Source organism: Eptesicus fuscus, chromosome 10, assembly GCF_027574615.1.
Source record: "Eptesicus fuscus isolate TK198812 chromosome 10, DD_ASM_mEF_20220401, whole genome shotgun sequence".
In the NCBI taxonomy this organism is placed as follows: Eukaryota; Metazoa; Chordata; class Mammalia; order Chiroptera; family Vespertilionidae; genus Eptesicus; species Eptesicus fuscus.
In genome coordinates this window covers 9,961,881-9,981,045 of record NC_072482.1, presented here as the reverse complement: position 1 = coordinate 9,981,045, position 19,165 = coordinate 9,961,881, and the positions used below count along the sequence as shown (strand labels likewise).

General features: G+C 46.0%; 1 protein-coding gene and 1 pseudogene across 3 annotated transcripts in view; one reads left to right on the top strand and one right to left on the bottom strand.

Annotated features, from left to right (window-relative positions):
* MOCS1 (molybdenum cofactor synthesis 1) overlaps positions 1-19,165 on the top strand; it is a 44,549-nt gene that overhangs the window by 4,668 nt on the left and 20,716 nt on the right. For all 3 annotated transcript variants that reach the window (XM_028161177.2, XM_028161176.2, XM_008151942.3), the window contains exons 2-3: positions 2,021-2,147; positions 3,504-3,671. In XM_028161177.2, coding sequence (XP_028016978.2) covers positions 2,021-2,147; positions 3,504-3,671 — 295 coding nt within the window. The remainder of the gene's footprint in view (positions 1-2,020; positions 2,148-3,503; positions 3,672-19,165) is intronic.
* On the bottom strand, positions 11,478-12,923 carry LOC103295543 (abl interactor 1-like; annotated as a pseudogene).

The following is a 19,165-nucleotide window of genomic DNA, read 5'->3' as shown; positions in this document are numbered from 1 at the left end:
TTAAGATGAGGGTCAGGAGAGGCCTGTTGGCAAGTGAGGAGGTGGGGTCTGGGGTGACTGACAAATCAATGAATTGCAAATAGCTGTTGATGGGGAAGCAGGTGCAACTCTGCCCTACATCTGGATTCCCAGGTGTCCGACCTCCTGGGCTCTGGTGGCCAGTGGGACTCTTGGCTCTGAGTGTCCCCTGCCCCACCCTCAAGGCTACTGCTGGCAAGGAGGTGGGAGCGAGGGAGGAAGGTATGGTTAGGATGGTATTAGCCAGCAGTTCAGAGAAGTGACTGCTGCTCCACTGGCCGTAACTGAGCAGGGTTCCTCAGAGGACGTGGGGAACTGGCCTCAGTGTGGGCAGCGTGAGGGCAGTTTGACGGGAGCACCCCCACACCCCCACACCCTCACTCCTGTCCCTTCTCTCTTCCGAGTCCGGCTGTGGCCCTTGGCCCTGGCTGTACAATAGAATCACCTGGAGAGATTAAAATCACAAGTGCTCAGAGATCAAATTCACTGATCTCCAGAGGAACTTTTTTCTTAAGCTTCCCAAGTGATTGCGTGGAACAGCCAGGGCTGAGGAGGTCACTGGCCTAAATGTTTTTCCCTCCTGGGTGCAGGCGAAGTTACCCTGGACCTCAGGAGGGCCTGAGGCCTTCTGCCTCTTAGATTACAAATAATACCAGCTCCCTGCCCCTCCCCTCAGCTCATTCCTTTTTAGTTTACAGCTGGGAAAACAGGCCTTGAGGAGTTAGGGCGCTTTCCCAGTGTGTAAGGTCACACCTGGCCCAGAAGCCAGGGTTCTTGCCCCATCAGAGCCCTTCCCATCGGCCTCGGGGATGACTGCCAAGGTCCTGATTTCTTAGTTCTAAAGGTTCTAAAGAAATGGCTTCTCCTCACCCGCCCGTTGTACTGCCCCATGCATCTTCTGGGACTCACCCTGTCAATCAGAGGAAGGAAGTTAGAACTTGGAATCAGAGACCTGGATTTGAATCCAGTTCTGCCGAGGGTGTTCTTGGACCCCATCCAAGCCTTAGTTATAATCCTCCTTGGAGAAGGTGCGGGAAGTAATTGAACAGAGAACATTCTTTGGAACTTGAAGATGGTTTGCAAATGTTCCTTCTTGGAGCAATGATCTCGTCAGCATCTGTCTTGACCCAGGGTTTTGCTCTGAAGGTAGGAGATCAGACTAGTCAGACTTTGGAAAAGGTGAGGCCGGCTGCTTCTTTTCTCCTCAGCAGGGGTTGGGCCTTCCAGCAACCTCCTCCCCTATAGGCCTCAGACAACGGGTGGGTAATTCTTCCTCCTGCAGTGGGTCGGGAAGGATAAAGACAAGTAATCTCTGCACGGTCATTCCTGCCCCTCCATTCTGCCCTCTTGGGGGCTGGGAGCCTCATTCCTTCTGCAGGTCTCCCAGGTTGTGCTGTCCTCGCCCCTTGGCCTATGTGCGGGGAGCCCTCCCATGTGTATACCCTCCCCATCTGCTCCTGGTGGCTTGGCCTGTTGGGTCCTCCTGGGCATTGGGGATACCCTGGGGACCCCAGCCAACAGGGAGATAGTTAAGGGGGAGGCAGCTTGTGTGACACCCAGAGTTGGTGGTTTTGCCTAGAGCTCTTTCTGCCTCCCATGGTCAAGGGGAGGCCTTGGTTGGAGAGGTGGCTCACCAAGTCCCAGCCGTGCAGCGGTGGTGTCACCGTGCCTCAGTTACCTGCCTCCTTCCTGGACCTTCTCTCCCAGGGACCTGTCCAAGAGATAGCGAGTCATTTGTTCCTGGGCAGGCTTCCTCTGAGGGCGGGGGTGCGCATGTCCTACAGGTCAGGACTCCAACAGAGCAGGTCCTTCCCTCAGTGCAGTCTTGGGGGAGGGGGAACCCCAGCTCCCTCAGGGCTGCGGGACCCACAGGGCTGGAAAGGTGAGAGGTGCTGCTGCACAGATGGGAAGGGATTATGTCCCAGAGGTGGGCTTCCCCCAGGCGGGCTCCCCTGCTCCACCCCTGCGTTGTCCTCCACTCTGACCTGACCTGTCCCTGCAGGAGCTGTCCAGGCGGAGGCAGTTCCTGAGGGAGCACGCGGCCCCCTTCTCTGCCTTCCTCACCGACAGCTTTGGCCGCCACCACAGCTACCTGCGGATCTCCCTCACTGAGAAGTGCAACCTCAGATGTGAGTCTCCTTCCGGGCCCTCTCTGCGCTCCCCGTTCCTCTGCCGAAATCTCCCCATGCCAGCAATCCTTGTCGGTGTCCCCAGTTCCTCTTTCTAACTTCCCCACTGCCCTCTGCCTTGCTTGCCAGGTGGGGTTCAGGACAACATTGGGGTCCATGCTGAGTTTTATGATCCTGGAAGCTGGATTCTATGTGGGATTAGATTTGAGCAGAGGATTGCTGTTGTGTTTGGGATTGAGATTGAATCTGCATCTCTCACTCCTCAGGGTTCTTTCTTCCTCTCTCCTGTTGCCCTGCAGTGCCCAGCGTTCAGGATGTGCCAGGGTGCCCCGCTAGACACCAAAACTGTGAGGTCCACAGCAGGGCCCATGGCCAACACTCCAGCTGTGGAGACACCCCAGTGTCTAGAGAAGTTCATTAACTTGCCCAAGGTCATCTGGGGCCAAGATGATGCAGAGTCCTCGTTTCATAATCCCACATGGACTTTCCTGGGGGTGTATCCGCTGCTTGACTTCTCAAGTTTCTTGGCACTCCCTCTCCCTCCTTCCCCCCTCCCCTCCTCCCTCCTTCCCTCCCTCTCCACCTCTCCTCCTCCCTTCCTTCCTCTGTAGTTCACAGTAAGAACTGTGTTCACTTCATGGCCCAGGAAATATGTGTGTGCATATATAAATGTGGAACTAAACATTTGTGTTCAGTCTTAAAAGACCAATTCTGGAGCGGTCATGACTTTCTCACAGATCTGGTCCCAATCCTTGATAGCACCGAACCACCAAAACTGATGGTGGGGATGGCGCCCTCCCCTGCCAGGGCTCACCTCCTTTACCCCATTCTGCTCCCTGGCCCTGATACAGTACCTGAATTTCCCAACCGATCACAGTGCGGACAGTAATCTGGAGTAGATAGGCTGGTTGTAGCTACAGAGAACAGCGGCTTTGCCAGGCCAGAGAGTACTTCCCAGCCTTTTCACCCCATGATGCACACACGGAAGGGTAGCTGTTTGTCCAAACCAGATGAAATGAAAGAGGGTGAACAATGCCAGAAGGAATGGGCCCCGGCCCTGGCCCTCCGGGCAGGCCATGCCCAGCACTGAGGAGTCAGTATTATGGCGTCCCCCTACCTCAAGCCAGGCTCGCCCTCTACCTGGCTTATCTTTAACCTGTGCCCTCAGCTCCCCCACAGTGGGGAGGGAGTGTTACCATTTCACAGATGAGAAAGGTGAGGCCCAGAGAGAACCTGGCCTAGGGTCTGTACCACCTCAGTGTCTGGGTGGGGTCCGGAGAAAGTCCTGGCCCGTTGGGAGTGGACACATCACGGGCCTGGCTGCTGTCATCATCCCCCCACGCTCCTTCCCTGCAGGCCAGTACTGCATGCCCGAGGAGGGGGTCCCACTGACGCCCAAGGCCGACCTGCTGACCACAGAGGAGATCCTGACCCTTGCGCGGCTCTTCGTGAAAGAAGGTGTGGACAAGATCCGGCTGACGGGTGGAGAGCCGCTCATCCGGCCCGACGTGGTGGACATCGTGGGTGAGTCTGACGGAAGCTCTCCCCACTTCTCCCAGCTCCTGCCTCGTCCGATATTAGTACTAATCTCGGCAGCATTCATTCATTCAGAGCTTTATGCTCACCAGGTCCTTCCACCCTCTGAGGTGGGTACCATTGTTATTCAGTTCATTCAGAAATGAGGCGCAGAGAAGTTCATTAACTTGCCCAAGGCCACAAAGCTCGTAAGTGCCGGAGGCTTGCTGTCACATTGAGACTAAAGTCCTCCCCGGGGCCTGGGCCCACTGACCTGCCTCCCCGCCCGCTGCCTCCCCGCCTCTCCTCCAGGCACGGTGCCGGGCCTTCGCACTGGCTGCTCCCTCTCTGGGAGCAGAGGGCTCGCTGCCTGCGTCAGTCAGGTCCCTGCTCAGATGCCGTCACCTTGCGGAGCCCTCCTTGACCACTCTAAGTACATCTCTTCCACATAGACACGCCAGCTACTTTCTGTCCCTGGGGTTGTCACACTACAGCCCACAGGCTTAATCTGGGCCACCACCTCCATTTACATATTTCCCAGGCTGCTTTTGCAGAGTTGAATAGTTGCAAGGGAGACCGTGTGGCCGACAAAGCCATAAGTATTTACTATCTGGTCTTTTGCAGAAAAAGTGTAACAGCCCCTACTTGACCCTATCCTACCTTATTTTTCTTCACAGGATTTGTCTCATTTTGACTTTATGTTATTTGGTTGCATGTGGTTTTTCGCTTTGTATTGTCTGTCCCCTCCACCAACTAGCATGAAAGCTCTGAGTGGGCCGTGGGGCTATGGGGGGCCGTGGAGCTCTGGGTGGGGGGCCCATGGGGCTTTTGGGAAGCCATGGGGCTTTCAGGGACCCATGGGGCTCTGGGGGGTCCGCAGGGCTCTGTGGGGGCTGTGGGGGCTCTGTGGGAGCTGTGGCAGGGTTTGTTCCAGCTGTGCTCCCAGCACCTGGGTCCGTGCCCGACACAGGTGGTGCTCACTAAGATTTGTCGGATGTATGGAGAGTGGTTGAAAGTGCAATCTCTGAAGCAGGACATACCCAGGTGTGAGTCCCAGCTGTGCCTCTTACTGACAGCATCCCTTTGGGCAACTTGCACAATCCGGACGGAGATGGGACCTGCCTTACAGGGGGGAATGAGGAGGGAGTGCTCAGCAGGTACCAGTGCTCTGTAAGGGTGGCCCTGCCCTGCTTCTACACCCCAGGGTCGGGCAGAGACACCTTTGCTCACGTGATTGTAGCTGATGAAATCAGAGGAAAATAAGGTTGTGTGTTCTTGATAGTTGAGCCCTCCTCCCCCTCACCAGCCCCACCCCAGCTATTACAGGTAGGACCTCCCAACCCTCAGCTCTCCGCCTCCTTTGCTGGCTCAGCGAGCATTCCCTGGAGTTCTTTGTCCTGTCTGGGCCTGTGCTGGGCACAGTGAGCCCCTGACACTGCCGTAGGCAGAAGCATCCGCTGGAGCCTGCCATCTGACAGGGGCTCAGGATCCCGACAGCCCTCTCTTTTCCTTCCCCATTGCCAGCTCCCTCCACCCACCATTGATCACTTGGTCTGGGATCCTGCCATTATTTCTGGGCTGGACACCCTGTCCCAGGAAAGCTGACCAGTATTTCCGGTGGTTCCTCAGAGCTTCAGAGAGAGCTGGGTTCCAGGAAAAGGCTGAACCTGCTGAACTTGGCTGGCTGCCAGGCACAGCCTCTGGTTCAGGCCACTTCGTGTGCCTTTGGCCCGGGTTCAACCTTAAGTCCCTGTGTTTGCTGCACATTGTTGTGATGCCGTTGTAATAACTTCGTTATTATTTAACAGGAAAGGAGGAAAGGGCAGACCCAATAGTATAGGCATGCCATTTATACAGCTTTGCCAAAAAGCTGCATCTAACATTCTCCAAGTCTCTTCCCAGATGATTGATGGGGGAAGGGACGAGATAAAGGACATGTAGATGCATGCCCAGTAAGGTCTGAGTGACATGGGAGGATGCTTACCTGTCAAACCTGGAAGCTAAGTGAGTCAGGGGCTTAAATAGGCATGGCCACTACCAGTGTAGGAAACCTGAATATTTAAATTTCCAAACAAAGGAAGTTCTAAATTTTTTAGAACTAAACAAAGGAATATTTAAATTTCCAAACAAAGGAAGTTCTAAATTTTTTAGAACTAAACAAAGGAATATTTAAATTTCCAAACAAAGGAAGTTCCAAACAAAGGAGTCACCTGTGACTCCTGCTGAGGGGGTGGGGGGTGGGGGGTGTGCTCCTCTGAGCCTGCACAGCCATGTGGGACTTTCACAATGGACTAATGGATTTTAATTAGCTTGGATACTGAACTACACCTGGCCGCACCATGGAGCAGACTCTCTGGCCACTGGTCTTGCTTTTGACACTGCTGGAACCCCAGCTGCACTTTTTCCAGGACTGGCTAAGGGGCAGGGAACTTTGGAATCCGAGCAATGTAACTTCATGCAAATAAAGCCTTTTCCCACATCCCATTATCCCGTGGGGGCTTCTGAAAATTCTTATTTTAGCAGTACCCCGAGCACCTCCACCTCACTCCCATGAGCGACGGGGAAGTTTGATTCCCTGGTAACAATTATACAGCCACTAGAGGCCCAGTGCATGAATTTGTGCACCAGTGGGGTTCCTTGGCCTAGCCTGCGGGATGGGGCTGAAACCGGCTCTCTGACATCCCCCAAGGGGCCCCAGATTGCAAGAGGGCACAGCCCAGGATGAGGGACCCCACCAGTGCACGATTGGGGCCGGGGAGGGATGCGGGAAGTTAGCCATCCAGGGGAGGGACCACAGGAGGGCTCCAGGGCATGTCCGTCATGATCTGCCGGACACCAGCAGCAAACTAACCTGAGCGTCTGCTACCTGGTGGTCAGTGCATGTCATAACGACTGGTCAGCAGATCGACTGTCTGCCCCCTGGTGGTCAGTGCACATAGTGAGCAGTTGAGCAGCCTTAGCATATCATTAGCATATTACGCTTTGATTAGTTGAATGGATGATCAGACAACTGGATACTTAGCACATTAGGTTTTTATTATATAGGATAACCACCATCTATAGTCATAACGCTTTTCATCTAGTAGGTCTGAACCTCAATATCTATTAAACAATAACCCAATTCTTGCTCCCCACACACACCTCGGCCCTGGTACTTTCTGTCTTTATGATTTTTAGCTACTTTAAGAATCTCATATAAGTGAATCATACAGTATTTGTCTTTTGTGACTGCCTTTTTTCACTTAGCATAATGTTCGCAAAATTCATCCCTGTTATAGCATATTACAGAATTTTCTTTCTTTTAAGGCTGAATAATATTACATTGTATGCATATATCATATTTTGCTAATCTATTCATTAGTCAGGTTGGGTTGCTTCCATGTTTTAGCTGTTGTGAATAATGCTACTATGAAGGGGTGTAGAAATGTTGGCAGCGGGGGTAACAGCAGCAGGTGTTAGACTGGTGGGGTCAGACTGGACCTGGGTCAGCAACATCAGTACTTGAGTTCTGGCTAGGAAAGAATTCAGAGCCAAGACTCAAACTAGAAGAGAATATTTACTTAGAAAAATCAGAGAGGTGGAAGAAGTGAATGATAGAAGAAATGGGTTTAGGAAACAAGTTACAGAGGCAAAAGGAGGGCTCTTGGAGCTTAAAAGTGAGGAAGGTAAAGGTGACATGCCAGGGGGAATGGGAAGGAAGAGGAGGAAGGAAAAGGCAGGGGTGTGCTTCAGGGAAGGAGAGCACGCTAAGTCCTGAGTCCTAACGGTTTTAAGGGTGTAGATTTTAGGGGTGGTCCCAGGGGAAGAGCTCAATAGAATATTCAGCAGATTTCCAGATGTGCCCTTTCAGCATTGTAGTCTCCACTGATTGATTGGTGCCAAGGTAGGGGGTCATTATTCAATGCAGCTGGTCCTGAGGTCAGCCTTGGTGTTGCTTGTCTGGTTTTGCTGCTTCTCTGAGCCTGGAACTGAAATACAACTGAGGCCAGGATGTTATCTCTAGGGATGTTATCTCTAGGTCAGGGGATCTAAACAGATTGACCATCGATATGCTAGGGGAGGGAGGGTCACCCTGGACTTTTCTCCCTGGTGACCTTCTGTACCTGTCCCATCGTCCTTGTTCTTACTCTCCTCATCTCTGTTTAACTGCCTACCACAGAAATATCTCTTTGAGATCCTGCTTTCAAAGAGACAGTGGAATTGCTGGGTCATATGTAGTACTATTTTTAATTTTTTTAAGAACCCTCCATACTGTTTTCCACAGTGGCTGTACCATTTTAAATTCCTACCAACAGTGACAAAGTTCCAATTTCTTCACATTCTTGCCAGCACTTTTATTTTTATTTTTTGATAGTAGCCATCATAATGGATATGAGGTGGTATCTCATTGTAGTTTTGATTTCCATTTCCCTAACGATTAATTGAGCATCATTTCATGTGCTTATTGGCCATTCATATATCTGCTTTGGAAAAAAATATTTTCAAATTTTTTGCCCCTTTTCAAGTTGGGTGTTCAGTTGTTGTTACTGAGTTTTAAGGGTTCTCTATTATCCTGGACCTTAGCCCCTAATAAGTTATATAATTTGAAAATACTTTCTCTCATTCTGTGGTTTGCTTTTTATTCTATAGTCAGTATCTTTCCATGCCCAAATTTTTAAAATTTCAAGAAGGCCATTTTTCTTTGGTTGTCTGTGCCTTTGGAGACATATCCAAGAAATCATTGCCAAATCCAATGTTGTGAAGCTTTTGTCCTGTAATTTCTTCCAAGAATTTTATTGTGTTAGGACTTACATTTAGGTCCTTGATCCACTTTGAGTTATTTTTTGTAAATGGTGTTAGGTAAGGATCCAACTCCATTCTTTTGCTTGTGGATATCCAGTTTTATCAGCCCCATTTGTTGAAAAAAAAACAAAACTATTTTTTCTCCTATTGAATGGTCTTGGCAGCCTGCATAAATAGCATTGGACTATAAATGAGAGGGTGCATTCTAGTCTCTCTATTCTATTCCATTCCTCTATATGTCTGTCTTTATGCCAGTACCACACTGTTTTGATAACTGTAGCTTTGTAATGGGTTTTGAAGTCAGGAAGTGTATATCCTCCAGTTTTGTTCTTTTTCAAGATGGTTTTGGCTATTCAGGGCCTCTTGAGATTCTATATGAATTTTAGAATGGTTTTGTTTTTTAGTTCTACAAAAAAGGTCCTTGGGAATTTGATAGGGATTGCATTAATTCTGTTGATTGCTTTGGGTAATATCAAAATTATTGACACTTATTGACACTTAACAATAAGTCTTACAACCCATGAACATGGGGTGTATTTCCATTTATTTATGTTTTCTTTAATTTTCTTCATCAATGTTTTGTAGCTTTCATTGTTAAAGTTTTTCACTTTGGTTAATACTAAGCATTTTATTATTCTTATGCTATTATAAATGGATTGCTTTTATAATTTCCTTTTCAGAATGTTCATTGTTTGTGTATCTGTTGAGATTTTAATTGCATTAAATATGTACATCAAATTGGGGAGAATTAATATCATTTTTATTCATAGACCCACCATCCCATAGACATCTCTTTACTTTGTTTTGCTCTTTGCTCCAGGTGGCTGAACCCAAGAAACTACATCACCTGGGGTCCCTTGTCTGTTGGGATCCTGATGGGTTGAGCCCTCCAGTGAGGTCAGGTTATTTTTACTGCTCCCGGTTCTATTTCTACACTGGGTTCTGACAGTAGCTGTATTCCCTTTGAGACTAGAACTCCCACAGGGCAGCCTCTCTCCATGGTGACATAATTGGGCTCCTAGCTTAACTTTCTCTTTATATCTGTCCCTTTGGCCTTACATATAATAATGGATCCCCAATGTTGCTAGTCTGAGCGCTGTACTGTTCATTGTTGAGGCCCCTAATTCATCCCATATCTTTGTAAGTAGTTCTTTCAATACAGTCTCTTCATTTTAACTATCTGGGATGAATTCTGTTTTATGCTAGGATCCTAACAGACACAGTGTCATTTTTTAAGTTACATTTTCTCATTTCATTGTTGATATATACTCTAACTCTACTGTCAGTGTTATAACATGTCTCTTTAGATTCTTTGGAGTTTTCTGTGCTAGCAACCATATCATCTGCAACTAAAGACAATTTACTTTTTCTATCTATATGCCTTTAATTTCCCTTTCTTGTTCTATTGCAATATCTAGGCTCTTAAGTACAATATTGAATAGTAGTGGAAATAGGAGACTGCTTTTAATGTTTCCTCATGGAATCTGGTCACTTTTTATTTACTTATTTTTGGTTATTATGATTCAGCTATTTTATTTCTGTTTTTAAAATTTATCTTTATTTTGGAAAGCATTACAGATGTCTCCCTTCTTTTTCCCCATTGACCCCTTCTAGACTTCTCCTGCCCCCTACTCCAGGTCTTTACCACAATAATCAACAAATGGCAAGTGCTGGCGAGGATGGGGAGAAAAGGGAATTCTAGTACACTGCTGATGGGAATGCAGATTGTTGTAGCCACTATGGAAACCAGTACGGCGTTTCCTCAAAAAATTAAATGTGGAACTGCCATTTGGCCCATTGATCCTACTTCTAGGAATATATCCTAGCAACGCTGAAACAGTAATCTGAAATAATCTAGTCACCCTTATGTTTATAGCAGAATAATTTCTAAGATCTGGAAACAGCCCAAGTGCCCATCAGTAGATGAGTGGATAAAAAGCTGTGGTACATTTACACCATGGAATACTATGCAGCAGTAAAACATAAGGATCTCTTACCCTTTGAGAAAGCACAGAGGGACCTGGAGAGTATTATGTTAAGTGAAATAAGCCAGTCAGAGAAAGACAAGTATCACATGATCTCACTCATATGTGGAATCTCATGAACAAAATAAACTGATGAACAAAATAGATACAGAGACACAGAAGCATGGAACAAACTGAGGAATCTCAGAGGGAAGGGGGTGGGTTGGAAGAGATTAACCAAAGGATATATATACATATATGCATAATCCATGGATGCAGGGAGGTTTTAAACTGCTGCTGCAATTTCTTGAGTAGTTACTACACTATTCAAGTTCTCTACTTCTTTTGGAGTCAGTTTTGGTAGATACTTTTTGTGTGTAATAAATCGGTACCTATTATTTCTTTTTTTAAAAAGAAATCATTGAAGAAAAGATCAGAAACATTTGAATCACTTATGTATTTGTGAATGAAAAAAATTTATGATGCAAATTCTGTCATTAAAAAACTTATGTACAAATTATAACCTTACAGTTAACCCCTTTTTTGTTTGTTTTGTTTCACATAGAAACCTTAACGACTCAATTCATTTCAAGAGATCTAACTATGAGTACTCAAAGAAAATATTACACAAATTGTAGGCATCTTGGATTTTTTAAAGTATATTTCAATACTTAAATTTGTGTGCATGCTTTAAACAACTAGTTATATTTCAAAAATGAGAGAACCTAAACATAGTGTATGATCAGCACCAGCATTTAAGTTTCTGATGTTAATATTAGTCTAGTAACCATGCTGTACTGAAACATGTTATGATACAATTGAATCATTAAATATTATACCCCATATCCCCAGAGCTAATACTGTGAAATTAAGTATTTAAGCATAATCAGTTATGGACAGCCTCTTTTATAAATTGCTGTCTCAAAGATGAATGCTTATAGGTAGACATTCAGTTATACCAGTAAAATAGCACATCCTGAAAATATGGGCACATTTTAAGACGATTTTGTTAACCATTAATAGTCCCACAGTAAGAACCTACTTTAAAAGCAAAAGAAAATGTAATCATCTAGTGCATGATTGATTCAACATAGTTCCCAGGGAACAGACCAGTCAGTCGATTGCAGATTCCTTCATACCAGCCGTCATCATTCTTCTATATTGCATAAATGATTGCACCCTCCATAAATGATCGCTCATCATCCTTGTCTTTCGTATCACATATTACCACAACTGTCTCAGTATAATTCCTGGATGATTATTATTGATAATAATAATAATATTATTGACTGAGGTCTCCTCGTCTTCATGACCCGTTGGAGGTGGAGGCGGTGGTGGTGGAATGTCATGTGGTGGAGGGGGTGGTGGTGGAGTTGGACTATCAGCAACCGGCCCAGTGGTGGGTGTCGAAGTTGTAGGCATGGCAGAGGGAATGCCAGTACTGCTGCTCCCACTGCTTTCTCAGCTTCCACTCCCCCCACCACTTCCACTGTGTGTCCTGGGTCTCGGGTTTAAAGAAGCTGTCCTGCCTGAGCCGCGCTGACCTCCACACCTAGCAGGACTTGTCATGTAGTCGTTAGGAACTGTTGGGGTTTAACAGGTTCCAGGGTTTCGTAAGGAGTGTTCCTTCCCACATTCCCTGGCCAGACATGGGAGGACTTGGCTCAGCCGTGTGCCAGTTCTTGTAGGCTATGTCCATGCTTGACACTGTGGCCCTCATCGTCCAGAACTGTGTAGTCCATAGATTTCCAAATATACCTGACAAGGTGCTTCATATTTACAGGTGCTGTTATTTTGTAAGTTCTTTTTTGTTAATCCTCACTGGAAGATATTTTTTCCCGTTGATTTTTTAGAGAGGGTGGAAGGGAAGGGGTGAGTGTGTGTGTGTGTGTGTGTGTGTGTGTGTGTGTGTGTGTGTGTGTGTGTAGAGGGGGAGAGCGGGGAGAGAGAGAGGAAGAGAGGAGAGGAGGGGAAGGGAGGAGAGAAGAGGAGAGGAACATCGATATGAGAGAGACACATCGATTGGTTGCCTTCCGCAAGCACTTGATGAGGGCTGGAGACTGAAACTGCTCCACGTGCATGCCCCTGACCGGGATGAAACCCATGACCCTCCAGTGCACAGGCCGATGCTCTAACCACTGGCCTGGACAATTTTGTGAGTTCTTGATGTATTCTTACTTGTCAAAATACCAATCTCTCTTCAAGCCCCTTTTTCTTTATGAATGTTCACCGTCCGTGAGAAATGATTGATGGAAGACTCATTTTCCGAGGCTGAGAGGCTTGGATGTCCAGCAGTTAGAGCACATTGTTGGCCAATGCATTTATTTGACAAGCAACACTAGCTAGGGGTTGGGTTGTGTAGGCGTTGCTCTCTTTAAAGCTTGTCTCCTGTCTGTAGCTGTGTGTAGCTGTGTTCACAGTAGTCTGCCATCTGGGTCAGGTTCTGGTACCTCTCTATCAGCGCCCCCCTGCCAGATGGGATCTCCTCCTCTGGTAACATCTGCAGCTCTGCCATTCCTCCCACTCTGCATTGCTTCCTCTGGTGTTAAAGAGACAGGAAGCAAGGTCTCGGAGGTTCCAAGTACCTCACAGCCCAGATACAAACTGCCTACCACCCTCCTGCCTGCCAAATTAAAACATATATTTTTTATTGATTTCAGAGGGAAAGGGAGAGGGAGAGAGAGAGAGAGAAACATCAATGATGAGAGAGAATCATCCATTGGTTGCCTCCTGCATGCCCCCTATTGGGGATGGAGCCCACAACCTGGGCACGTGCCCTGACCAGAAATTGAACCAAGACCTCTTGGTTCATAGGTTGATACTCAACCATGGAGCTACACCAGTTGGGCCATATTTTTATTTTAGACATTTGTTATTTCTTATTTCAAATTATTGGTATGAAATTATTGGTAGTATTTTCTTGTCTTTTTAGTCTGTTTTACTAGCAATTTTGTACCTTTTTTTCTTAATGTAGTTTATTTGTGCTTTATCTCTTTTTTTTTCCCCCTTGGTAAATCTTACTAGAGGTTTCTCTATTGTGCTAGTTTTAGATTTGTTGAACTTCTTATGGTATATTTGTGTTCTATTTTATTATTTCTGCTTCTATCCTGGCATAGCCTATCGCTTTTATAACATTTACTAGTGGCCCGGTACATGAAATTCATGCATGGGGGTGGGGGGGTGATCCTAAGCCCGGCCTGCACCCTCTCCAATCTGGGACCCCTCGAAGGATGTCCTACTGCCGGTTTACAAGGATCGGGCCTAAACTGGCAGTCGGACATCCCTCTTGCAAGCTGGGACTTCTGGCTCCTAACTGCTCACCTGCCTTCCTGCCTGCCTGATTGCCCCAACCACTCTGCCTGCCAGCCTGCTCGCCCTCAACTGCCCCCAGCCGCTGGCCTGCTCATCCCCAAATGCACCCCCTGCCAGCCTGATCACCCCCAACTGCCCCTCATGCCAGTGCGCTCGCCCCCAACTGCCTCCCCTGCCGGCCTGCTCACCCCCAACTGCCCCCTGTGCTGGCCTGCTCACCCCCACCTTTCCTCCCCACTGGCCTGCTCACCCCCAACTGCCCCCCTGCTGGCCTGCTCACTCCAAACTGCCCCCCCGCCGTTGTCCTAATCACCTCCAACTGACCCCCACTGACGGCCTGCTCACCCCCAACTGGACCCCCTGCTGGTCTGCTTACCCCCAACGGCCCCACCCCTCACCAGCCTGATCACCCACAACTGCCGTCCCATTCTGGCCTGATCACCCGCAACTGCCCTCCCTTCTTGGCCTGTAACCGCCTCTACCTCGGCCCCCGCCACCATGGCTTTGTCCAGAAGAACGTCCGGAAGGTCTCCTGGAAGGCCTCCCAGTCTAATTAGCATATTACCCTTTTATTAGTATAGAAAGAGGCCTGGTGCATGGGTGGGGGCCGGCTGGTTTGCCCTGAAGGGTGTCTCGGATCAGGGTGGGGGTCCCGCTGTGGTGCCTGGCCAGCCTGGGTGAGGGGCTGAGGGCCGTTTTCAGGCTGGCCACAGCCCCTTCAGGGTGGGGGGTCCCGCTGGGGTGCCTGGCCAGCCTGGGTGAGGGGCTGATGGCTGTTTGCAGGCTGACCATGGCCCCTGGCGACCCAAGCTCCAAGCCCCTCCTTTTTTGCTTTTTTTTTTTTTTTTTTCAGTGCCTCCTTGAGCGGAGGCCAGGGCCAGCTGGAAGCAGGTATCTGGGATTTATTTATCTTCGATAATTGAAACTTTGTAGACTTGAGCGGAGGCCAGGGCTGGCCAGGGCAGGCGGGAAGCTTGGCTTCCTTCATGGCTGGAGGCAACCCAAGCCTCCTGCTCCCTCCAGCTCTGTGGCCTCCACCATCTTGGTTGGGTTAATTTACATACTAGCTCCTGATTGGCTGGTGGGCATGGCTTGTGGGCGTAGCGGAGGTACGGTCAATTTGCGTGTTTCTCTTTTATTAGATAGGATATCTAAATATTAATTTTATTCTGATTTGTTCTTTCATTCACAAAATATGCAGAAGTAGTGCTTTTAATTTCCAAATATATGAGGATTTTTAATTTATATTTTCATTATTAAATTATAATTTAAGTATGTGGTAGTCAGATAATATATCTACATGATAATCATTTAGAATTTATTGAGACTTTATGATCTAATGTATTGGCAGTTTTTGTAAATGTTCTACTTGTGCTTGAGGAGAATGGTTAATCTTTAATTATTGGATGGAGCGATTTATATTTGTTCATTGGATCCAGCTGGGTAATTTTATTGTTTAAACCTCTGGTTATCTATCTTTGCTGGCTTTCTGTCTGCTTGGCCTGCCAATAATAAGTAAGTGTGTAGATTTGTTCATTTCTCTCAGAGGTCCTATTGCTTTTTATTTTATATGTTGTTGAGGTGATTTTATTAGATGCCTATGTGATTAGAATTGTTGTCTTCTTCATAAATTGAATCTTTTATCGCTATATAGTGGGTTTCTCTCCATAATGATACTTTGGGCCTTAAGGTCTATGTATTTTATTTTACCAAAGCTATATCAGCTTGCTTTTAGCTGTAGTAAGACTTGAATATAAACTTCTTGTGTGTTCTTATCCTTTAGATATATCTCTTATAACAGCACATAACTTACTTTTTTTTGTTAAATCAAACTTGACAATCTCTGACTCTTAACTGGTAACTCACTAGTTATTCTAGTTACCTTTATTGTAATTAATGAAATATTGGGACTTGTTTCTGCAGTCCTTTATCTGTCATATATTTAATATGTGTTTTTCTCTTCCTTTTTGGTTTTTAAAATAAATGATTCCTCCTTTTTCCTACCAAGACAAGAACTTTAACCCAGTTGTTGGCCCTTGATTTTGCCTCTCCCTCCTCACCTCCACTTATTGTTGATATTTTCGAGAATTTTCTCATGGGTTATTATGAATAGCCTTCCCCTGTGTCTCTCCTAAGCACACTGTCTGTCATTTAAGATAACAACAAACTGTACCAGGGTATTTGATCATCTATAATTGTAGCATCTCCTGAATTTATTTTTCATCTTATTTATTTCCTCTAACAGTTTTTCAATGTGGGTCTAATGGTGAATCTAATTTTGATAGTAAATTTGATTAAATCTGGTAAGCCAGGCAGTTTTTATAATGTTTTAAAGTATCCAAATAGTAGTTTAAAATGTTATTTGAGCGCATATACAATTTCAGGTTCAGCGTTCATCCCTTTATTATGTTAAGAATGTCCCTGCATTGTCTCCTTACACCAGTATGCTATTGGGAAAAGTCTGATGTCAGTCTGCTCCTTGCTGTTGCCAGGTGATATGCTCTTTTCCCCTAACGTTAGAAATTATTATAATGTTAGAAATTATTATAACGTTTTCTTTGTACCTGATTTTATTAAATTTTACTATATGTCTAAAATAGGCTTTTCCTTGTCTGTTCTGTTGCCATTCCATGAAATTGTTCTTTGAGTACTAAGCCATTTGTTTTAAATATTGGGAACATTTTCTCCATTATTTCTTCAGGTATTTCCTTCTCTCCAGTTTGATTTTTTTTCCTGGGACCTCTGTTATCTGGATGTTGCCCCTTCTGCTTATAGCCTCCACAGCTCTTAAATTATAGTTTGATTTCTTAATCTCTTCTTCATTTCTTTTGGGAGAGCTCTTTAATCTTACTTCCTAACTTACCAGTATTTCCCATGTCCATACCACTGTTCATCTTATTTCTTATGTTCCTTATTTTACAATTACGTTTTTACTTAATATTCCCCCTTATTTTTTAAAATGAAAATTTTTCTTTTATATTATAAATATCCTTTTAAAACTGTATTTATTATGTCTGTTTTATTTGCTTGATTTATTTATTTTAATCTTATTTCTTCTATTGGTATATATTTTAGATATTTTTTGGGGGGGGGTACTTGTTATACTGTAGTTCTCAAGGATCTCCTTAGTTTAGCCTATAAGTTTGCTCCCATAAAATATTAGCTATTCTGTATGACACTAGAAACATTCAACATACATCTCAATTTTCAAGAAAGGAGTTGCCAAGGAGTGCGGTAACTATAGGACCACTGCTCTAATTTCCTGAGCAAATAAAGTGAAGCTCAAGGTGATGCAACAAAGGCCTCTACCTCACATGGAGCAAGAAATGCCAGATGTTCAAATTGGATTCTAAAAAGGAAGAGGCACTTGAGGTCTCAGTGTGAACATTTGTTGGATATGGGAGAGCTCCAGGGAATTTTAGGATTTTACAAACTACAGTAAAGCCTTCGACTGCATGGATCTTGAAAAGCTCTGGGTTGCTCTGGAAGAACTGGGTGTGTCCCAGCACTTGATTATCTGAAGTGTAACCTGTATTGTGGTCAGGAAGCCACTGTCAGTATAGACTACGGAGACAGAATGGTTTGCTGTCGGCAAAGTTGCCAGTCAAAGGTGCATTTTATCTCCCTATTTGTTTAACCTGTACACATACTGTATCATACAAAAAACTGGGCTAGACTAAACTCAGAGGAAGAAGGAGTGAAAATTGGTGGAAGAAATATCAATAAGTTAAGACAGTGGTTGGCAAACTGCGGCTCACGAGCCGCATGCAGCTCTTTGGCCCCTTGAGTGTGGCTCTTCCACAAAATACCACGGCCTGGGCGAGTCTATTTTGAAGAAGTGGCGTTAGAAGCAGTTTAAGTTTAAAAAAGTTGGCTCTCAAAAGAAATTTCAATCGTTGTACTTTTGATATTTGGCTCTGTTGACTAATGAGTTTGCTGACCACTGAGTTAAGTTATGCAGATGGTACTTTACTTGCAGCAAGTACCAATGATTTGAAACAACAGAAGGAAGTGCCAAATCAGGACTTCATTTGAACACCAAGAAGACAAAAATCATGACCATATAAGAAATACACAACTTTAGGATAGACAAAGGAGACATCGAAATTGTTTAAGGTTTTTCTTACCCTGGTTCAGTCATCAATTCAAATGGAGCCTGCAGCCAAGAAATCAAGAGAAGGCTGAGACTCAGGGCTGTGAAAGAATTAGGAAAGATCTTCAAGGACAATGATGTGCCACAGAGAAGAAGGCTAAGATCATCCACACCCTTATATTCCCAATTGCTAAGCATGGATGCAAAAGTTGGACAGCGAAGAGGGCTGATAGGGAGAAACATTGGTTCATTTGAAAGATGGAGCTGGAGAGCTTTACAGATACCCCAGACTCCCAGGAAGAGGAACAAGTGGGTCCAAGTGCACATTAAACCTGAAACATTACTGGAGGCAATAATGACAAAGCGGACACTCTTCTGCTATGTCTGTTCTTTGGAAAAGACAATGATGCTGGGGAAAATAGGAGGCAGCAGGAAAGGAGGAGGACCAAATCTGAGATGGGCTGACTTCATAAAAGCAGCCATGGGCCTGAGTCTGCAGGAGCTGAGCAGGGCTGTTGAGGACAGGACATGGGTGTCACTCATTCATGGCATTATCAGGAGTCAGATTGATTCAGTGGCACATCACACACATGACACTGCTTAATGGAAACAGGATTAAGGCCAGAGTTTAGTTTCTGGTAGGCATAGGGAGCTCAAGATCCCAGCCTATCTCAGTTATTCACTCATGTCTGTCTCCCACTGAACGACCAGCACGGTTGTGCACTGCACAGCTCCAGGTCATACTGTTCATTTAGCTTATGATGAGAGTGGCACCTGGACTTAGGTAACGTGGCAGTCCTGTAGGTCTTCACCTTCAAACCTCAGGGAGAAGCAGGATGGAAGGAGCCCTGGGGCTTTGGGAGGGCGGAGGAATGAATGCAGGAGGTTGTTAGGTCCCCACCTGTTGTCTTCAGCTCCTCCTCTAGGGGGGACTCGGGCAGCTCCCCGGAGTTTACCACCAGTGGATGCTGAGCTAGTTCTGGGGCGCGTGCCACTGATTCCCTTCAGTAAGGGGACAAGCAGTGGTTGTTTTGAGGCATCAGTGGGTGAGGGCAAGAAGGGAGTTGAACTGCCTTGCTTACCATTATTGCTGACATTCTCTGCCAGGCACCTTCAACCCAGGCTACAACCCCTCCCCAAACTAGTTCAGAAGACCAGTCCATCTTCCTATGAGTTTTCTAGATTTTCTTTAATTAATGTCCCGGATTCTGTGTTTCTCCAGAATCCCTCTGTGTAGGGAGCCAACAACTACTGCTAATTTTCCATATTGGCAGAGCCCCAGAGTAAAGCTTTTCCACCCTCCTTTTTTAAAAATAATTTTTCTTTTTAAAATTTTACTTTCCTATTACAAT